At 44.5% G+C, this 18,006-nt stretch overlaps 1 protein-coding gene across 1 annotated transcript in view; it reads left to right on the forward strand.

Moving 5' to 3' along the window:
* Nucleotides 1-18,006, forward strand: part of C9H1orf21 (chromosome 9 C1orf21 homolog) — a 112,945-nt gene that overhangs the window by 38,437 nt on the left and 56,502 nt on the right. Inside the window, exon 2 of the mRNA XM_066324665.1 lies at nucleotides 11,558-11,763. Within this exon, the coding sequence (XP_066180762.1) occupies nucleotides 11,670-11,763 (94 nt within the window). The 5' untranslated portion in view covers nucleotides 11,558-11,669. The remainder of the gene's footprint in view (nucleotides 1-11,557; nucleotides 11,764-18,006) is intronic.

An 18,006-nucleotide genomic window follows, 5' to 3' on the forward strand; every position in this document is an offset into this window, starting at 1 on the left:
AGGATTTTCTAGGGAATAACCAGTCAGCTGACCGTGGGGCTTTCTGTTGTCGAGCTGTTATGATAAATCAGTGGATCTAAAGGGAGGTGAGACCTTGCAAATGTGCAAGTACAGATAATTGCATTAGGACACATCTTGGTCTGGTTGTTTCTACCTTCATGGTGGCACACAGGAAAGATTAAGTAGTTTGGGAAAAAATCAAACTGTGAAAGAACAAAAAATGAAGATTAGACATTCAAGTCTTAAAATTCCAGGTCATACTAGTGAGTGGTACTAGATGCTTGATGCTTTTCCTGTTGAAATAAAGAAGTGTGTGCTTCACATTTTTAGGAGAGACTTGTTAAACCACTGCTTTTTTGAGAGAGGGGCAGTCCTTAAAAGAGCTCAGCTCCAGGCCAGAGTCAGTGTTGACATTTGGAGATGCATCTCCCAGCCCTGGTGGGAAGAGGAGAGGAATTCAGGAGAACAAGACTGTTTTTTTCAATATGGTAATTATCCCTCAGGGTTTTCCTCCAAAGCAGTGGGTCCTGAAAAAGTGGCTGCAACTTCTACATCAATTATTTTAGTCTGATTTGACATGATGGTGGTGGCTGCCTAGGTGTAATGGTTTCATCTTTAAATTATTTTATTAAGGCAGAGCAAGGGGAGTGAGCCTTCAGAATGGAGATGATGCTCATACCTGTGCTTAGAGTGTACAAAATATTATATAATTCTCTGTTCCTGTACCTCAGGGCTTTTTACTGTGTCCTGCACAGTAAAGCACATCTTAACTCTTAAACCATGAAGACAGAAATAAAATTAAATAGGAGAGCTTATTGCTTGCTTTTTTGGTACTTAAGAGGTGCTTAGGCTACCTTTCCATTACAGTAAGTGCTGGAGGTTATTCTTAGATACACAAGAAAGTCATGTACTGAGAATTGAACCTGGCTTTTCTGTAGCCCTGTCTAGTGTCTCATGTCATATCAGTGTGAGGTGTCACCACCAGCACTGCATTTCAAAATCCTTTCGGAAATAAATCACGAAACAATCTTTGGTTTATGAAACTGGAGGTTCAGGAAGTGACTCAAGCCACCTAAAGTGAGTAGAAAGATCTTATTGCTTTTAATCAGATCCCTCATGGTGCTTGCTGCTGGGGTTTCAGTTATCTGGTGTTGACTGTAGTCTTTTTTATTGTGGGCAAGGTAATGGCTTCAAACTGCCAGAGTTTGCAGGGTTAGATGGGATACTGGGAAGAAATTCCTCCCTGGGAAGGTGGTGAGGCCCTGGCACAGGGTGCCCAGAGAGGCTGTGGCTGCCTTTGGATCTGTGGAAGTGTCCAAGGCCAGACTGGACAAGGCTTGGAGCACCCTGGGCTGGTAGAAGACACCTGTCATGGTACAGGTAGGATGATATGGGCTTTAAGCCCTTCCAACCTAAACCATTCCATGATTCTGTGAACTTCTCTCTGTCACATCCTTCTAACAACCACAACAATCTCTGCTGTAGAAGCAGGAAATATTTAGGTGTTCTCTGCATATTGTCATATAATCTTATTTTTTATGAGAAGTTCTTGTTTCTTCTGAAAAGTAATGAGGATAAATGTCCTGAATCTTTGGAAATCTGATTGAGTAATACCTGCTCCTATGTTAAAGACAAGCTCTGGTACCACTACTGGTTTGGAAGAGGTCATGCAGATGAAATATGTTTCAAAAGTTTGGGTTCTCACCTGAAATAGGCCATCTCTGTGTGCAAGCTAAAACAAGTATTCTACAGTGTTGCCAGCCAATTAAATCACATCTAACTTAAAAATTATGTCTATTTAATTCTCATAGAAAGGGGGGAAGTAATTAAATATTAGAACTGCATTCTGTAATGGTGGAGGTAATCTTTCTATCACTGCTCCTAAAGTATTTGAGGGTAAATGAAATTCAGAATGAAATGTAATTAATTTTCTTTGCAAACAGCAAAAATGGTAAGTTGTATGACTGACGTCTCATGTGCTGCTGGGCTTTTCACACTGATACTACTTTTACTCCACCCTGTGTGACTGAAGAGGATGACTGCAATGCAGTTTCCTTTCCTTCTCATATTTGTATTTTATTCTGTGATGTTTGAAATATTTTTTCATGGATTTAGTGGTGGTATTTCTCCTTAAGAGTCTGAGGAAGGAGAAGATGCTCCTAGGAAGTATCGTGGTGCTGTTGAGTGCTTTTCGATGTGGAAATCACTTGTTGCTTTAATATATCAAAACGACATGTTGTTGGTTCAGCAGAAATCCTGATTGCAAGCAAAAGAAAAAAAAATCAGCTAATTTTGCTTTTGAAAAAGGTGATCTAAGTCTCAGCGGAGAAAAGGCTGTCCTGTGTTAAGCTGATGATATGATTTAGTAGAATTAATTCAAAGCAGGCTCTTCCTGCTGAGAAAAACTAGGTAGATGATCTTCTCTGTAATGCTGGGTGTTTTTAGCTGTCAAGTTGCACTATCTCTGTTTTCACTTGGAAAAGGGATTCGTGCTGAGCGCAGCTTTCCAGGAGAGGACACAGGCCCATGGGCCTGGATAGCTGGGCTGGTTTTGTGTCAATGCTGGTTTTAGTGTAAAGCCATGGTGTGTTTCCCTGTGCTCCTGGTTTTATTGCATGGAGCTGATTCCCTCTGCTTCCAGACAAGTCACTGCTGTGCTCACCTGGCTCTCTGGGACAGCCTAGTTCCAGTAGGAGGCTGAAATGTGCAGTAAGCACATGACTTGTGTGTCACAGGGGCAAACTATTCATAGAAGGGCAGAAAATGCTTAATTTCCTGGCTGTTTTTGCCAATGGGTGATGAGAACATGTTCCGTCCATGGCTCCCAAAGAACAGAAATCACCACTGACTTTGACTTTAAAGTTTGAATTTTGAGAGTCAAATTGTTTGTTGCTATATGGTCTGATCCATTGTTTTGAGTCCAGGGTACTTCCAGGGTGGTTGTTGTTGCACTTTTTCCAGTGCTACTTGCAGCCCAAATGTTTTTAATGGTTGCATCAGGCTTGGCCAAATCTGTGAAAGATCTTTTTTAGTTGGAGCTGGTGTTAGGAGATCATCCATATCATGGTAACAGTACGCCCCTGGAAATGGTTCTCTTACAGATGATAATGCCTGAGCAATGTACCATTGACAAATTGTAGGGCTGTTTTTCATACCTTGTGGCAAAACTTTCCATTGATAACACTTGACTGGTGCAGCATTATTAAGGGGTGGCACTGGGAAAGCAAACTGGGGGGTTATCATCTGTGTGTAAAGGAGTAGAAAAAAACCCAATCTTTTATATCCACAATCAGAATATCCCAGGTGGCAGGAATCATTGTAGGAGATGGCATACCAGCTTGTAAAGCTCCCTTGCTTTCCATGACTGCATTGATTGTTCTCAAGTCGTGGAGCAACCTCCATTTACCAGACTTCTTTTTTATAAAAAATATCAGGGTGTTCCAAAGGCTCATGGATGGTTCTGTGTGCCCTTGAGTTAGTTGTTCTTTTACTAGGGGTTTCTCTTTCTCTAGGGACCACTGTGGTACCCACACAGGCTGAGTTGAAAGTCATTTTAGGGCCAGTCTGGGATATTTTACGCCCTTTAATACAGTGGCCTCCATTAAAAATCCATCCCTACCCAGATTCCCCATGCTGATAGAACATCCCTCCCCGACAGGCTAAGTGGTGCAGCAGTGATGTATATATGGCTGAACTGTGGCTGTCTGACCCTCCAGATTTTTGACCAACAAAGATCTGCTGCTCAAATAGCTCTGTGGGGTCTCTCCAAGGCCAGTTACAACAGATCTCGCAGCCATGATGGGCCACGATGAAGGCCACGTGTTGTCAGAGGTGGTAGTGACATCTGCCCCTTGTGTCAATTGTCCCATTGACCTTTATTTGTGAGGGACTTGCCCAAGGCATTGTGATGGTACACACCATATTAGGTCTTTGATCACACATGACCTGGGTCCAGTATACCTGGGGTTTTACTGTCAACGCTCAGAATTTGCTTTTGGGACAGAAGACTTAAAAGAGATGAGTTGAGAAATTCAGGTTTTAGCAGGGATAGTCATGTGTGGAGTAGGGGTCGATACCGTGGCATGTATTTGTCCTGTAAAATCAGCATCTATAACACCTGGGTGTACAAAGATACCTTGCAAAGTGGCACTGGCTCTCCCTAGAAGTAATGCACTCAGTTCTCTCCCTATGGGCCCCTGGGCCTTGAGAGTGACTCTGTGTACCTTTAATGAGCTTATGGTTGTTGAGATGAAGATCATCCATTCCACCTGATCCTCTCGTCCTTCCTGTGAGCTGATCACACAGGCTTGCACAGGAAGGTGGGAAGATGCTTATGTCATCGCACGTCTCTCCCTTGCGCTTGGTCTTCCCTTTCCCTGCTCCTTAAAAGATTGTCTTTTAGTATAGTCTTTATATTCGCATTGTCTGGTCAAATGACCGGGTTTCCCACATCACTTACAGTTAATGTTTACATTCCTCTGTCCTTGAAATGTCTCCATTAGAGTGGGCTTGCAGGGACAGTTCGCTCTCAGGTGGCCTTGCTGTCCACATCTCTAACATTGGGATGTGAGTTTTACAGCGGATGTAATGGACTCTGCTAATAAGGACATGTTGTCAGAATCAGATCCAACCTTGGCACAGGCATTTATCATCTCGCCTAATGATGGATTTTCATTTGGAAGCAGTTCTATGATTTTCCGGCAGTCTTCATTAGCATTGTCCCTTGCCAATTGTAAAATTAATTGATTTCTGGCCTCAGTATTCACGATTTGTTTTTCCATCCTTCAATCTCTCTATGAATTGCAGGTAGGGTTCTTTGACCCCCTGACCGATCTTGGAATACTTTTGGGTTGGGTTAGCCATGTTTGCTACCTTAAATAATGCCTGCATCCCCAAATCTTTTACCTGTGCCAGCACTAATGGGTGTAAACAGGCTTGAAGTTGTGGGTTCCCCAATGGTCATAGTCCTAGGAGTTGAGGAACCCCTGCCCCAAAGGGTGGGTCTTGTTATGAGCTTAGCTCCTGCTGTTCTACACTGTGTTGCTATGTTGATTCATAAACCTTATCTTGAATTGGGGTATAGATCAGTTTTGCCAGCTGCTTGATATTGAAAGGTATTATTTCCTCAGTGGTTAAAAATCGCAGCACGTTAGCAACGGCAGGAGAGCCCAGTCCATGTTTGGCAACAAGCTGTTGTAGTTTGGAAAGAACTAGCCACTGAAAGGGTGTGTATTTATTGGGCACAGTTCCACTGCCTCTTAGTACTGGGCATACTTCAAGTGTCCTGGCCCCGGGCTCCCAACCACCCGATAGGGGCACATTGATTTTGTCCGCTCCCTCAAAATCCTCACTTGCACCGTGGCTCGCTTTGCCTGTTACCAGATGCTGGTCAGGTCACGTGAAGCCATCGGCAGCGCAGTGGTATTCAGGGGTTTTGCCAAGGGGTGATGGCTCCAGTTCTCTCCATGGGTGCCTTTCGAATCCCTAGTCAGTATATATCCCAGAGGCTGCTCCAGTTCCAGTAGTGGCGGTGACAATACTCGCAGCGCTGCAACTTGGGGATATCCTCCATCCTACTGCTGCTTCTGGATATGAATTGGCTTGGCATCCAGACATCCATGAAGATGTGTCCCCAGGGTCTGCTCATGCATCGCAGTGGCAACTGGGTGTGTCCAGTGGAGGCTGGGTCATAGGCGTGGTCTCAGAGCTGGGCCAGTCAGCTCTGGGGGGAGGTGGTCTGAGTGTGTCCATGGAGAGATGGTGTGTGTGGCTCCAGCACGAGTGGTTCCAATGGCGGTGTAGGCACACTCAGTGCAGCTGCAGGGCACACCGCTTCTGTGGGAGCCACAGGGCTCACACATCCAGGCACAGGGTGGCTTTGTGGTGCTGCATGGTTTTGAGGCACGGTGTGGCTGTCTTGCCTGTCCTCCTCTCCCATGTGCCTCCCGCTGCCTTGCCTGGTGCCGTGTTCTCGCTGCATGCGTCAGTGGGAGGTGCCTGCAGCATCCCCACCACTGTCCTTGTATCACGCTCAGTCTTTAAGTGCCTCAACAAGTCCACAATGAGCCTCCAGGGCTTTGTGACATAAATAGTGGTCACATTGCCTGTGGAAGCTGCCTCAGTTATAAATCTGCCAGCCCACTCCCATATCTTTAAGTCAAGGGTGACTCTTTCAGTCACATCCAGTCTGTGGTTTTCGGACCACGTTAGCAAGGCTAGCAAAGCCTGCTCACCATATTTTATCCCCCTTTCCTTAAAAAGAGGGGTCTATACCTTGATAACAGGGTCTTCTTCCACTGAAGCCCATGCTCCCATATTTCCTGGCAGTGTCTTCTATTTACAAAGAGTCTGGACCAATACATCTCTCTCTGCTGCGTGCAGCTTTACCTGCTGCTCCACCGGGACTTCTGTAGCCCTACAGGCTGCAGGCAGCAGTCCCCACTGCCCTCTGTCCCCCTGCAGTACCCGCAGCAGCTCTTGTATCACGTCGGGGTCACCAGCTGTCGCTGATGTTGGAGACAGGCACCTGACAGAGCACACCAAAGTTCATGCAGCAGCAGCCAAAATTTACTGTTGGGTGCCCCCTTTTATAGGGGCTTCGAGTTTCCCGCGCTCACACCTGATTGGTTGGGGTCTTAGCTCCGCCCAGCTCAGTGGCCAATGAAATGGGTGCGTTTGTGATTCAGTGGGATTGACTGGGTCCGCTGTTTGAATTTGGATCTGACCTCTCATTATCTTACCTGGGAACTTGTTTGCTTCTATTCTCTAATGACCTTAGCCTGGTGGAGTCAGTGTTTGTTGGGGCAGACTGTGTGTGCAGCTTACAGATCAGCTGTAGCTGTCACACCTCTCATTCTGCTGTTCATTTAGCAAGTCAGTGGGTTAATTTTCAATATAACTGCACTATTCATGCTTATTTAAATAATTTGAAAAAGGAGAAAGAGACTTTATATGAATATTCTTTTTGTAATTTTTTTTCCTTCCCTCCTTAGGCCATTGGTGCACTTCAAAGGTAAAAGTGGTATTTTTTGGCTCAAAAAATGTCTTTTGGCCATTGAATAAAACCCAAAAAGCCATCTTCTGTGGTGAAGGGTAGCTGAGAGAGAGAGATGTCGCAGTGGAGAAGTCCCAGATGCTAACTACCAGCAGCCCTTGTGCAAGACAAATTCAGAATTCATTTCTGCTTTATTCTTTTTTGGGGAAAAAAATGAATTGGAAATTAAACAGGCCTAATATTACAGGAAATAAATGTAATTAATAGCAGTAAGTTAAATCCTTAGTTCTGCCGGGAGTAGGTTGTTTCATAGGAAAAGCCAGTGTGTTTTTTTTCTTGTAGCTTAGGGGTTTTTCATGGTTGCATGAAACTCATTGTTTTGATCTCTTGAGCATTGTGAAATTTTAACCTGATTTCCTGTGTGGTCAACACGGAAAGAAACTTGCAGATGTACCTGCAGCCTGAAGGTAATGAAAGATCAGTTATCTCAATGCAATAAAGATGAAAACAAATGCACCTGTTGTTACAGAAGAATTAACATGCATTTGTTGTAAAACACTGGAAGTCCTTCATTTGTATGAAGTGTTTGTGGAACCAAAATGTGTTTTGTCAAGGATGCAGCCTTTGACCGTCAGAAATAAGAGGTGAGCGCATGAGAGGATTAATGAAGTGTTGAAAGAGTTGGCAAAAGAAAAAGCACATCATAGACATTTGCTCAGAAGAAAGAAAAAAGGAGTTGTTTAACATTTGTGAAGGTATTTTCTATTCTAAGAGCTGAGCTCCCCCATTTTTAGCTCAGAAGAAACCTGGGGTACAAAGTACAGCATCTGAGAATGTTTCTAGTCTTCTTCTGATCCGCGTGTAAGATGTTAATCCTCAACCTGCTGCATTTCATTTGGGGGTGGTGTAGACACTTTTGATCTGCCTGAGAGATTTTTCTCACTATCGTTTTGCAGATCGGAGCCTGCAAATTGCCTCTCAAATCTTGATAATTAGTGATGGTAGGTGGTGAATGTGAACTGCAAATGGTTTGAGGTTTTCTTCTTTTTTATTTTTGGCTTCTGAAAATCTGTGTGCCCCAAAATGCTGTGGGAGACAAAAGGGAAAATTACATTTGTGCACAAGTGAGGGAGGAGGAGGAGGAACGGATGTGTTGTTCTGCTGCTGTGTGAAGTGCTGTGTTTCACATCCCCAAAGCTTTGCCAGGCATCCCACTGAGTGAGGACCAACACCCCTCTTCTGAGTGATTCACAAACCTCATCCCTGAGGGCTCTGCTCCTCAGGCAGGGGAGGTTTCCTGAGGCTGGGGAGCACCGTGCTGCCCTGTACCTCGGATTTCATCCCCTGTGAAATGAATGCTGCTTGCCTTCCCCTCTGTTTTAAATCCTCAGCTGTCCCTGGGTTGTGTTTAGCAATCTGTGTCTCACAGCACTATGTTAACAGCAGTCCAAGGAACATGCCTGGAAGTGTGTGTTAGACTCATCTTGGAGGTCATTTTTTAGTCGCTTTCTCAGCCCAGTTTATTGGCACCAGGAGAAGTTTGCCTCCATAACCCAACTATTAATTGTATGGCTTTTTCAGGTGCTGCTGTGATCGCTGTTCTTTAATGTAAAAGTTCCCATCTCTTTCCTTTAATCACAGCATGCTTTCAAACATGACCATATTTTTAGAGGTTGATGTGCGTTACCAAAATCCTGCAGGAGAGATTTGACCGTGGATATTTTTTTCCTTTTCTCCCCCAAAGATCTTTATCCATCTGCATTCCTGTTCTGTATCTCCTTGCTCCTGATTGTTCCTGCAGCTCAATGGTCCTGGGACCATCACTGTCCTGGGAACTAATCAATAATTAAGTATTTTGCAATTTGTTGTGCTGCATGTTGGCTGTATAAGGCTTCACAAAAAAAAAAAAAATCTCCTTTCTAAACCCAACCCACCCGTCCTTTGTGAAATACATTTGGGTTTCATTACTAAGCAGTTGTTTTCCCTTTTGTAAACAGTCCTTGCTGAGAGACGGAAAAAGAAACAGGAAAAATACTTGAAGACAGCAGGAGCATAATCCATTCAACAGGTACCTCTGTGCCTGCAGTTCTGCTGCTCAGAGCTGCTGGGCTGTGGTAGGCACTAATTCCTCCTCGACAGCCTCCTGCCCAGGTCTCACCCAAACACCTCTACATCCTTTCCAGGGTTACAGCAAGCCTTGTCTTGCTCCTTTTCCCATAGCTGGCCACACTCTTTTCCCTGGAATAATACTACCGGTTGTATTTTAAATCAGAAGTCAGTGTTTTCAGGTTCTGTCTACCTGGAGGCTCCTGCTTTTCTCTGAAACCTGAAGCAAGGGCTCTGTTGCTCATGTTTACCTCCTCATTTGTTTCAGCTGGTCCATTAAAAGCTCTTGTCTTTTACCAAATTTCTGTCCTCTGGGAAAATAAGTCCCCATTTCATTTCCAGTCCAGGTAGTGGTTCCCTCTCCCAGTCTGCTGTTTCTCCTCCACCTCCCACACCCCGGTGTGTCTTTACCTATCTCCAAGCACAGCATGGTTGATGTTTAAAATCCCTTTGGATCCTTGTTTCCCCTCAACAGTGAGATGAAGATCTTAGTGCAGGCTGCCACTTGGACACACGAGAGGATGAGCTGTCAGCTGTGACCCTCCCTGAGCTGCAAAAACTTCCCTGGCTTTAAACTGACTTTTCCTGTAAAATCTAGGTTTTCCTGGGCGGGAGGTGAGGGGGAAGGAAGTTATGTAACCACATAGGGTTAAAAAATTAGCTCCAGAGAGGTATGCTCGCTCCCTCCCACTAACAGCATCAATTTCTGGTGGTGTTGTCCAGAACACTGGCTGCCCCACCCCTGGAAGTGTCCAAGTTGGATGGGGCTTGGAGGAACCTGGGCTAGTGGATGGTATCCCTGCCCATGGCAGACGTTGCAATGAGATGAGCTTAGAATCCCTCCCAACCCAAGCTTTTCTCTGATCCTATAAAATCCTGTGTTTTGGGGTGAGTAATTAACTGTGGCTAAGGAGGAAGAGAAGGATGGGGCAATGAGAAATACAGGCTCAGGTGTGCGTGTACAGGAGAAGGGAAAAAAGAGTAGAGCATGTTGGGGGATGTACTGAACATAAAATGGTGCAGGAGGGGTGGCTGCTGGGAACAGGCATTAGCAGATAAACATTGTATGTTCTGGAACACCCTCGCCAAGTGGAGAGAAGCACTGCTCTGTACAAGAAGGGGGAAGCTGGCTGTGAGTAGGAGTTAGAGGTGGTTCTGCATCCAGAGTCCTTCCCCTTGCCTGGGGAAAGGCACGGTCTGCTGTGGCAGAAGCAGAGTCACTTTGAGCCCGGCTGCCACATCCTCATGGCTTTGGCTTTGGGGATGGGCAGGAAAATCCCTCCGGGGGCAGGAGCAGAGCCCTCCTAGACCATGTGCTGGTGTGTCACTGAGCTGCCCTGGCATGGGGGAGATGTGCTGCCAGTGCTGAGTGCTCAGGGAAAGGAAACTCACGATTTCCCTTGGGAATATCTGCTGGAATGGATACTGCTGAGTCATAGAATGCTTTGGGTTGGAAGGGACCTTAAAGATCATCTTGCTCCAGCTCTTCCTATCCTAGGTAAGAGTGCTTGTCTGATGTTACACATTAACTTGTGGTCAGCATGGAGCAAAATGAGCCACAGCCTTGTATAGTACATGCTCAGAAGTAATGAATTAAGAAATCATGTGTGTGATCCTTGTTATAGCTGAACTAAAGGAGGAGTTTCAGAGTTTTTTTCTTCTGAAGAGTTTGGCTGGTGGAAAGGCAAACCAGGTCATCTCACCAAACCTTGAGGTAGCTTTTGTTCCAGTGCAGAGCCATTTAGCAATAAACAGTTCATGAAGTTGAATTTCTTTTTAACCTAAAATATTACAGTTCTGGATTTGATTTTTCTCTTTTGTTTTACGTGTCATCTGGACTGTTCAGGGAGTGTTATTCCATTTTAAAATGGGGGGATTTGTCGTCTTGAGCAGTGGAGGTTTTATAGATTGAGTAGAATAATGAACACGTAAAGAAAAGATAATTCAGCTGACTATCGCCTTTCACATCTGGCAACATAAGATCTTTAATTGATTTAGAGGGGTTATTTTGTCCGAACACTTGCAATTAGCAGCTCTTATTCAGTAAAATGCTTTGTAAGAAATCTGGCTTGATGGGTAGATTGGTAAAAGGAGCAGGAGGAGCAGATATTGAAGATTTCTCATCTCTTCTCCCAAAACCCTCTGCATCCTGTGAGAGTAGCTGGCTGGGTGGGAAACAGATCTGGGTGTTGTTTTCTTCAAGCCACGGATTAAAGAATTAGGCTGGAAGAGGCTTTGAGTTCAGCTGCTGTGCTCTGTCCCAAGGCAGGGTGGAGGTACCTTGATCATGATCTGCCTGTACCAGATTTTATGGAATATTGTTTTAGCAGCCTCAGGCATGGAGGCTGTGCCCTTGTGCTCCTCCTCCCAAACTCCATTTTTTAACTGCTTGAAGCTCCCCGTGTAGAGGGTACGTACCTTGTGTGAATGTTTTCCTCTCTCTTTGGCCATGTTTAGGTGGAAGGGACTTGAGAGCCGAGCAGGAAGGTGGATTATTTCTGCAAGGATGAGCGGGCGTTGCTAGAGATGCTCTGTGGTTCGGTCCGGCTGGAGCTGTCTGAATGAAGCGATGGGCTGTGCCTCCGCCAAGCATGTGTCTACTGTTCAAAATGAAGAGGAAACTCAGAAGGGCAAGAACTACCAGAACGGAGATGTGTTTGGGGGTGAGTGTTGCAGGATTGGCTTTCTCCCAGCACCGTGAATGTTCTGGAAGGAGTACGAGGGAATCTTAACCTTTCATGAAATACAAAGCAAAATGCGTGTTAAAATGTATCACGATGACAGAGCAGTTGGCCCATCCAGGGGAGGGTACCATGACACTTGAAACAGAGGTGAAATCCTTAGTGAAAAAATAACATTTTAAGTGACGTACAGTGCTACACTGTCTTTACCTCCACAAATCTTGGAATAGTTCAAAGACAACAAGTTGCACGACCCCCTCATGTATTTATGTATGTGTCTCTGTTATATGTTTGTCATTTGGTACCAACATAGTTGACTCATTTCCTAAAAATAAAATCTGTTCGGTAAGAAATGTAATTCTCACTTCTGTTGTCCCGTAAAGCAATAAAACATTAGTTCTGAAGTCCTGTAGCAAACAGAGTTTGAAGGTACAATGAAACTAGAAACTGAGGGATTTAGTGATGCTGGGAAGCTGGGAATGTGGGATGAAAACATCTGTTTCACTGTGAAGACTTGCCTGTGATCCAGGCCTTGTGCATCAGGAGAGGTAAAGTGATTGGAGACAAAATCATAGTCAGATTCATGGGAGGTTTTTTCTCCCCCGGATTCTGTTAGTACACATGAAGTGTTTTTTAGAGAAAGATGAAATCTTTAAATACAGATTTTAAAATGTCAGGAATTATCTAAAAGACTGTTCAGAAATGAAATTTCTAGATCTGCCTGGATGCCTGTCTGAAAGTTAAGTCAGCTGTGATTAAGCTGCCTTGGTACTGTTATTCTTAAAACATGTGCTTTGGTGCCGAGTACATCAAACCTCCCTGGTGTTTTTTTCCAGCCTTTCTGAGAGCTGCCTTGCTCTCCCAGTGGATCCCAGAGTAAGAATTCCCAGAGGTGTTACCTGAAGAGAAAGTAGTTCTTGAACAAACTTCAGGACTGTTCAGTGCTCTTTCTCTTCCCTGGGAGATGCTGGGTTTGAAATTATGAGCTCAGTACATTGCTTTTTGTTTAAAATAGGCTTTAAAGCACTGGCATAAACAGAAAAATCTATCAGTTGCTCAAGGGAATTTGGGTTTAGATTTTAGCTTATACTTAGCAAGGGAGCAATTTTTGGCAAAATGTGAGTCTCAGTCTTTTTTTTTCTTTTTTTTTTTTGGTGTGGTTTAACCACATGCTGTGGGCTAAAGACCGTAACTTTAACACAGGAAACTTAAAGTAGCTTCTGGAGTCAGAGGATCAAGAAGATTGAAGGGATTTTAAAAGGCTCCCATTTATAGAGCTGGACTGGTGTCAGCAGTATCATTTAGCTATTCTGGGATGCATTTGAGGGCTGTTAATAGTTTTGTATTTTATTGTTGGGAGTCCTACCTGCTGTTAACCATTTTCTGGCCTATGGTTTAGGTATGAGATTTGTCATTCCTAGAGATCTGAGTCCATGACTGGTTTCTTCTTAGCAGAGTTAGAGTCTGACTTAACTCACTGAATGGTAACCCTAGAAGTCACATTTTCCCCATGCTGGTGAAAGGCAGCTTCTAGATCAGAACTGGGTGCATGAAGAGGTTGAGCTGGAATTTTACAGGTCATCCAGTGCCACCCCCTACCCTGGGCAGGGACACCTTCCACTGTCCCAGAGTGTGCTAAGCCCTTTCCAGCCTGGCCTTGGACACTTCCAGGGATCCAGGGGCAGCCACAGCTTCTCTGGGCACCCTGTGCCAGGGCCTCACCACCCTGATGTTTCCTTTCTTATTTCTGGAAAGGGGCAGAAGTGTCTCACCCAGCCAGTGGCCACGAGCAGAGTACCTGTGCTGCTTGTAGGGATTGAAAGTCCCCTGCTGTATGATGAGGCAGAGCAAAACCAGGGTGAGTGGTGGGCAAATGAGGAGCCAGGAGGTGATGGAAGGGGAAATAGAAGTTAATTTTTGGGGAGGAGGCTGCAGTAAAGGAAACAGAAGTCTGGTAGGGTTGGAAGGTTGCTGTTGTGTCAGTAATACCCCAAGAATATCAGGGAGCATAAACCATGGACAGTGAGCACAGGCAGTGTTGGCAGCTGGGGACTAATGTGACATCAAGTCACAGAACTAGCAAAGATGAGCCTCATGGCTGTGATATCCACATTGCCTCAGATGCTTCCCAAGGGGAGGAAATCCTGAGGGATTTGGTACAGCAGTGAGAGGATCAAAGGAAAAGAGCAGAGTGCCTTCCCTGGGCAGGCAGTGGGGTCTGAAGGGTGTGGCCGACAGAAAACTGCCCCTCGCTGTGTGACCACACCTGACTGGGAACAGGTCACCTTCCTTCCTCTAGCACCTACCCCAGACAAGCTCCAGGCAGAAAGAGTCAATAGGAAGGATTGTGCTTTCCAGTTAAGCAGTGTCTGGACTTTTTTCCCAGGGGTGCAATTCTGTTTTGGCTCTTCTTCAGAAGCTCTGGATCTATTTTTCTTCTTTCATAGTGGGATTGGTTGCAGCCAAGTTTATTGACTATTGGGAGATCATGGCTTTTGAGACATTTGGAGTTTTTTAACTTCTAAAAGTCACTGCAGGTTTAAGATTGATCTCCAGCACCCTATTTCTTCCCCAGTTTTTAACCTTTTACTTTTAGCTGAGCACACGCATTGAGCCAGGTGCTTGCTGTGAGTTTGAAACCCTGGTGTTCAAAACCGAGTAACCCATCATGGAACCCGTGAATTCTGTAAGGACAAACCCTGGTAAATGAAACCAAAACATAAAAATTTCCACCCTATCTCAAACTGTAGAAGTCATGCTGCATTTTGCTGTAATATATACTTAAATAATTGAGTTAGTGGGCCTATCAAAGGAGATGTTCTAGAGAAGATTGAATATAATATGATTATTATGTCTGTTGGTCTCTAATGACTTTAAAATCCCTCTAATAAGGATAGTAATAATAAATCTTCATTTATTCATCATTCCACTTCAAAGCTGATTTCCAGGGCAATACATAAGAACTATAATATGTAAATACCGATGAAGAACAAAATGCCATGATAGAGCCTTGAGCATTGTTGATTTCAGCATATGTTTTAATAATATAACATCTCTTGTAGATTAATTTTATTTGTGCCTTTATGAAAAAATACGGGATGTTTATTCGGGGAGGAGGTTATTGAAGTAATTTTTTCTATAAAGAAAGTAAGTGGTAATGTGATTTGGGAAGAAATATTCTAGAATCTGTTCATTAATCTGAGAGGCTTAATCCAGACGTTTCCATGGAGCTCTTGGGTGCTTTGCAGGAGGGGGAGTGAACATGTCAGGTAGGAATTTTCTGACAAAATGAGAATATCATGGTGGGATTTCTGTCATTAAGAGCAGCTCCAATTGCTAAAGCTGGGTAAACAAAGCTGAACGCAAAGCACAATAATTTATAAACCAGTTTGTCTCAGCTGGGAGAAGGTTAGGAAAGGAAGTCTTCAGCAGTGGAGTATTGTAATGAGACTGAAAAACTGATTAATGCACAAGGCCAGGCTGGACAGGGCTTGGAGCAGCCTGGGATAGTGGAAGGTGTCCCTGCCCATGGCAGGGGGTGCCATGAAATGGGCTCTCAGGCCCCTCCCTGCCCAAACCATTCTGGGATTCTGTGATTGTATCTGATTGCTTCAAAAGCTCTAGGGCAGTTTTCTTTCTCATGTTGATCTTTCCTTTCTTCATGTGTGTTTTATGTCTCCCTCCATTTCATCCCTGTCTTGTGACAGGTATTTCTTTCCTTGTCTCTGTCAAAGACAGCAGAATCCTGGTTTAGTTTGAAGTAAATGCCAAATTGCTAAAATAACGAAAACCTTTAAAATATGTTCACTCTATGCAGAAGGAGATTAACAAGGGAGAATTTGGACTATGATTTACCTTTCCTAAATATGCATTGTCATCTCCAAAAATAGCGTGTCCAAACCTTTCTGGAGATTAGTTTGCTTTGAAGGCTCTTTCCTTAACAGGCCAGAGGTATCGTCTTACTGAAAACTTCAGTCTTGGGATGTTGCTCAGGGCAATTCAAAGTATCTCTAGGCCTGGCAAGAGTGTTCAGATGTCCTTAATTAATATGAGGTAACTTAAAAACCCATCTTGTTCCGGTACACAGAATTCTGGAGGTCATCTGGCCATTTGAGCTGGGGAAGTTTTCAGTTAAAATTTTCAGTCAGAAAAGTGTTTGCAGTGAATAACACCTTCCTCTTGTTACACCATTATAAGGCCTCTCTCTTCCCCTCAATTGTCAGGGGGAAGAAAAAGCTAACATTGAAAACGAGAATTTCTTTGTTCTAGAAGACAGTGTGGCTATCCTTAGGGAGCTGTCTGGAATGCTGTAGCTTAAGCAACAGAACTTCGGTCCTGTCATGTGTGGATGTGTGCTGCAATCAGAAGGTTTCTCTGCACCTAAACACACAGTTCCCTTGGCCTGGCAGCCTTTATTTGATGGACTGTGGTGGTTAGCTGATGGGAACTCCACAAGGAACTGCTCCTGCTCATGTGGCTGTCCTGATATGTTCTGCAGTATCAGCTCTTACTCATGCTGGGCACAGATGCATAAGGGGACCAGCCCCATGCTGTGTCCTAATTCCATACTTTGAGACTATAACTGTTTTAAAGGACATTTTCAGGCATGAAAAATACTTCTGGTACAATCACAGGCACTTGTTGTTAGTCCAAGCTCCGTGGAAGTGAGTGGCCTGTAGGCAGCCATTCTCTGAAAACTCAGTCTCAGGGGTCTAAAACCAAATATCACAGTGAGTCTCAAAGGAGGTGAATTTCATTGCTTAAATTCAGGCTCTGGCTGAGCTCCTGGAAGGGAAGGTTTCATGTTTTCAGCAGCTCAGGTTGTAAAGTAGATCTTGTTCCAGCACTTGAAAGCTGAAGAAAAGCGGATGGGTGAGTGAGATTGCAGCAGAGGGTTGAAGTGCACAAACATCTTCCAGAATTGTACTGGACTCTGTATTTTTTAACTACTAGAGGGCAGATTTAGATTAGGGATTGTGAAGAAATTGTTCCGTGTGAGGGTGGGCAGGCCCTGGCACAGGGTGCCCAGAGAATCTGTGGCTGCCCCTGGATCCCTGGCAGTGTCCAAGGCCAGGCTGGACAGGGCTTGGAGCAACCTGGGACAGTGGAAGGTGTCCCTGCCCAGGACAGGAGTGGAATGTGATAATCTTTAAGGTCCCTTCCAACCCAAACCATTCTGTGATTCTCTTTACTTGCCAGTTTTAGCAAATTATTGATAGCCTGCCTCTTACCTAAGTAAACAGGGGGCAGTCCTAAACAAGGATTTTATGGAAGTGAGAGAAATGAATAGAACCAATCCCTACCTACCCTGGTTATATTCATGTGGGAAATGTAACAAAATTGCATGTGTTATCTAGGTTTATGATGTATTTGTGTAACTCTGAGAACACCCTTGATAAGTCAATAATTTACTATTTTATTACCATAAGGAAGCAACAGAGTTTAAAGAAAATGAAAACAAACCTAAACTGCACCCTCAGTTATGTATTCATGATCAATATGCGCAAAGAAAGTGTTTTCCACATGAATTAAAACTGTATTTTCACCTTTTATGTATAGAAGTGGCTCATGTTTATAGTTGGAAAAGGTGCTGCTTTTGCAAAAGAGGGAAGAGGCTGCTCTGGACTGTGAGTTGGCTCTGAGTAGTAACAAAACAAGCTCTTCCTCCCTCTCTAGCAAGGAAATATAGATATACAGATGTATAAAGAATACAGAAAGAGCAGTCCCAGGCATAGCAATGCATCAGATCCAGGGAGTGCAGTGAGGAGCACCAGGAGATGAGGCTGGAGACAGGGAGAGGAGAGATGGGAGAGAAGATAGCTACAATGTGGGGCTGAGGTCCCTTCAGGAGATGACCAAAGGCAGGAGTAGAGACAGTCAAACCTGCTCTGGCAGGGACTGGAGGCCCAAGTCTCAGCAGAAACAGGGCTCCTGGATCCGTGGGCAGGAGATGCAGGTGGGGTCTCAAGGTGCTGGTTGAGGCCTCTTAGTGCACTCAGGGCTCTGACAGCAGCTGCCCATTAATTGTGGTCTGTAGGTAATGATGATAATTGAAATCGTTCTTCCTTCTCCTACTCTTTCCCCTATTTTTTCCCCCCTTGGAAGTGCAGAAACACTGATCTGGTGTTCCTTAGGGGTTACATCCAGGTCTGTGGAAAGGCTCCAAGAACGTACCTCGCCTCTTTTTGCAAGATTGGCTTTCAGTGTCTATTTTCCCTGATCCAG

The sequence above is a fragment of the Sylvia atricapilla genome, chromosome 9 (genome assembly GCF_009819655.1).
Source record: "Sylvia atricapilla isolate bSylAtr1 chromosome 9, bSylAtr1.pri, whole genome shotgun sequence".
NCBI lineage: Eukaryota > Metazoa > Chordata > Aves > Passeriformes > Sylviidae > Sylvia > Sylvia atricapilla.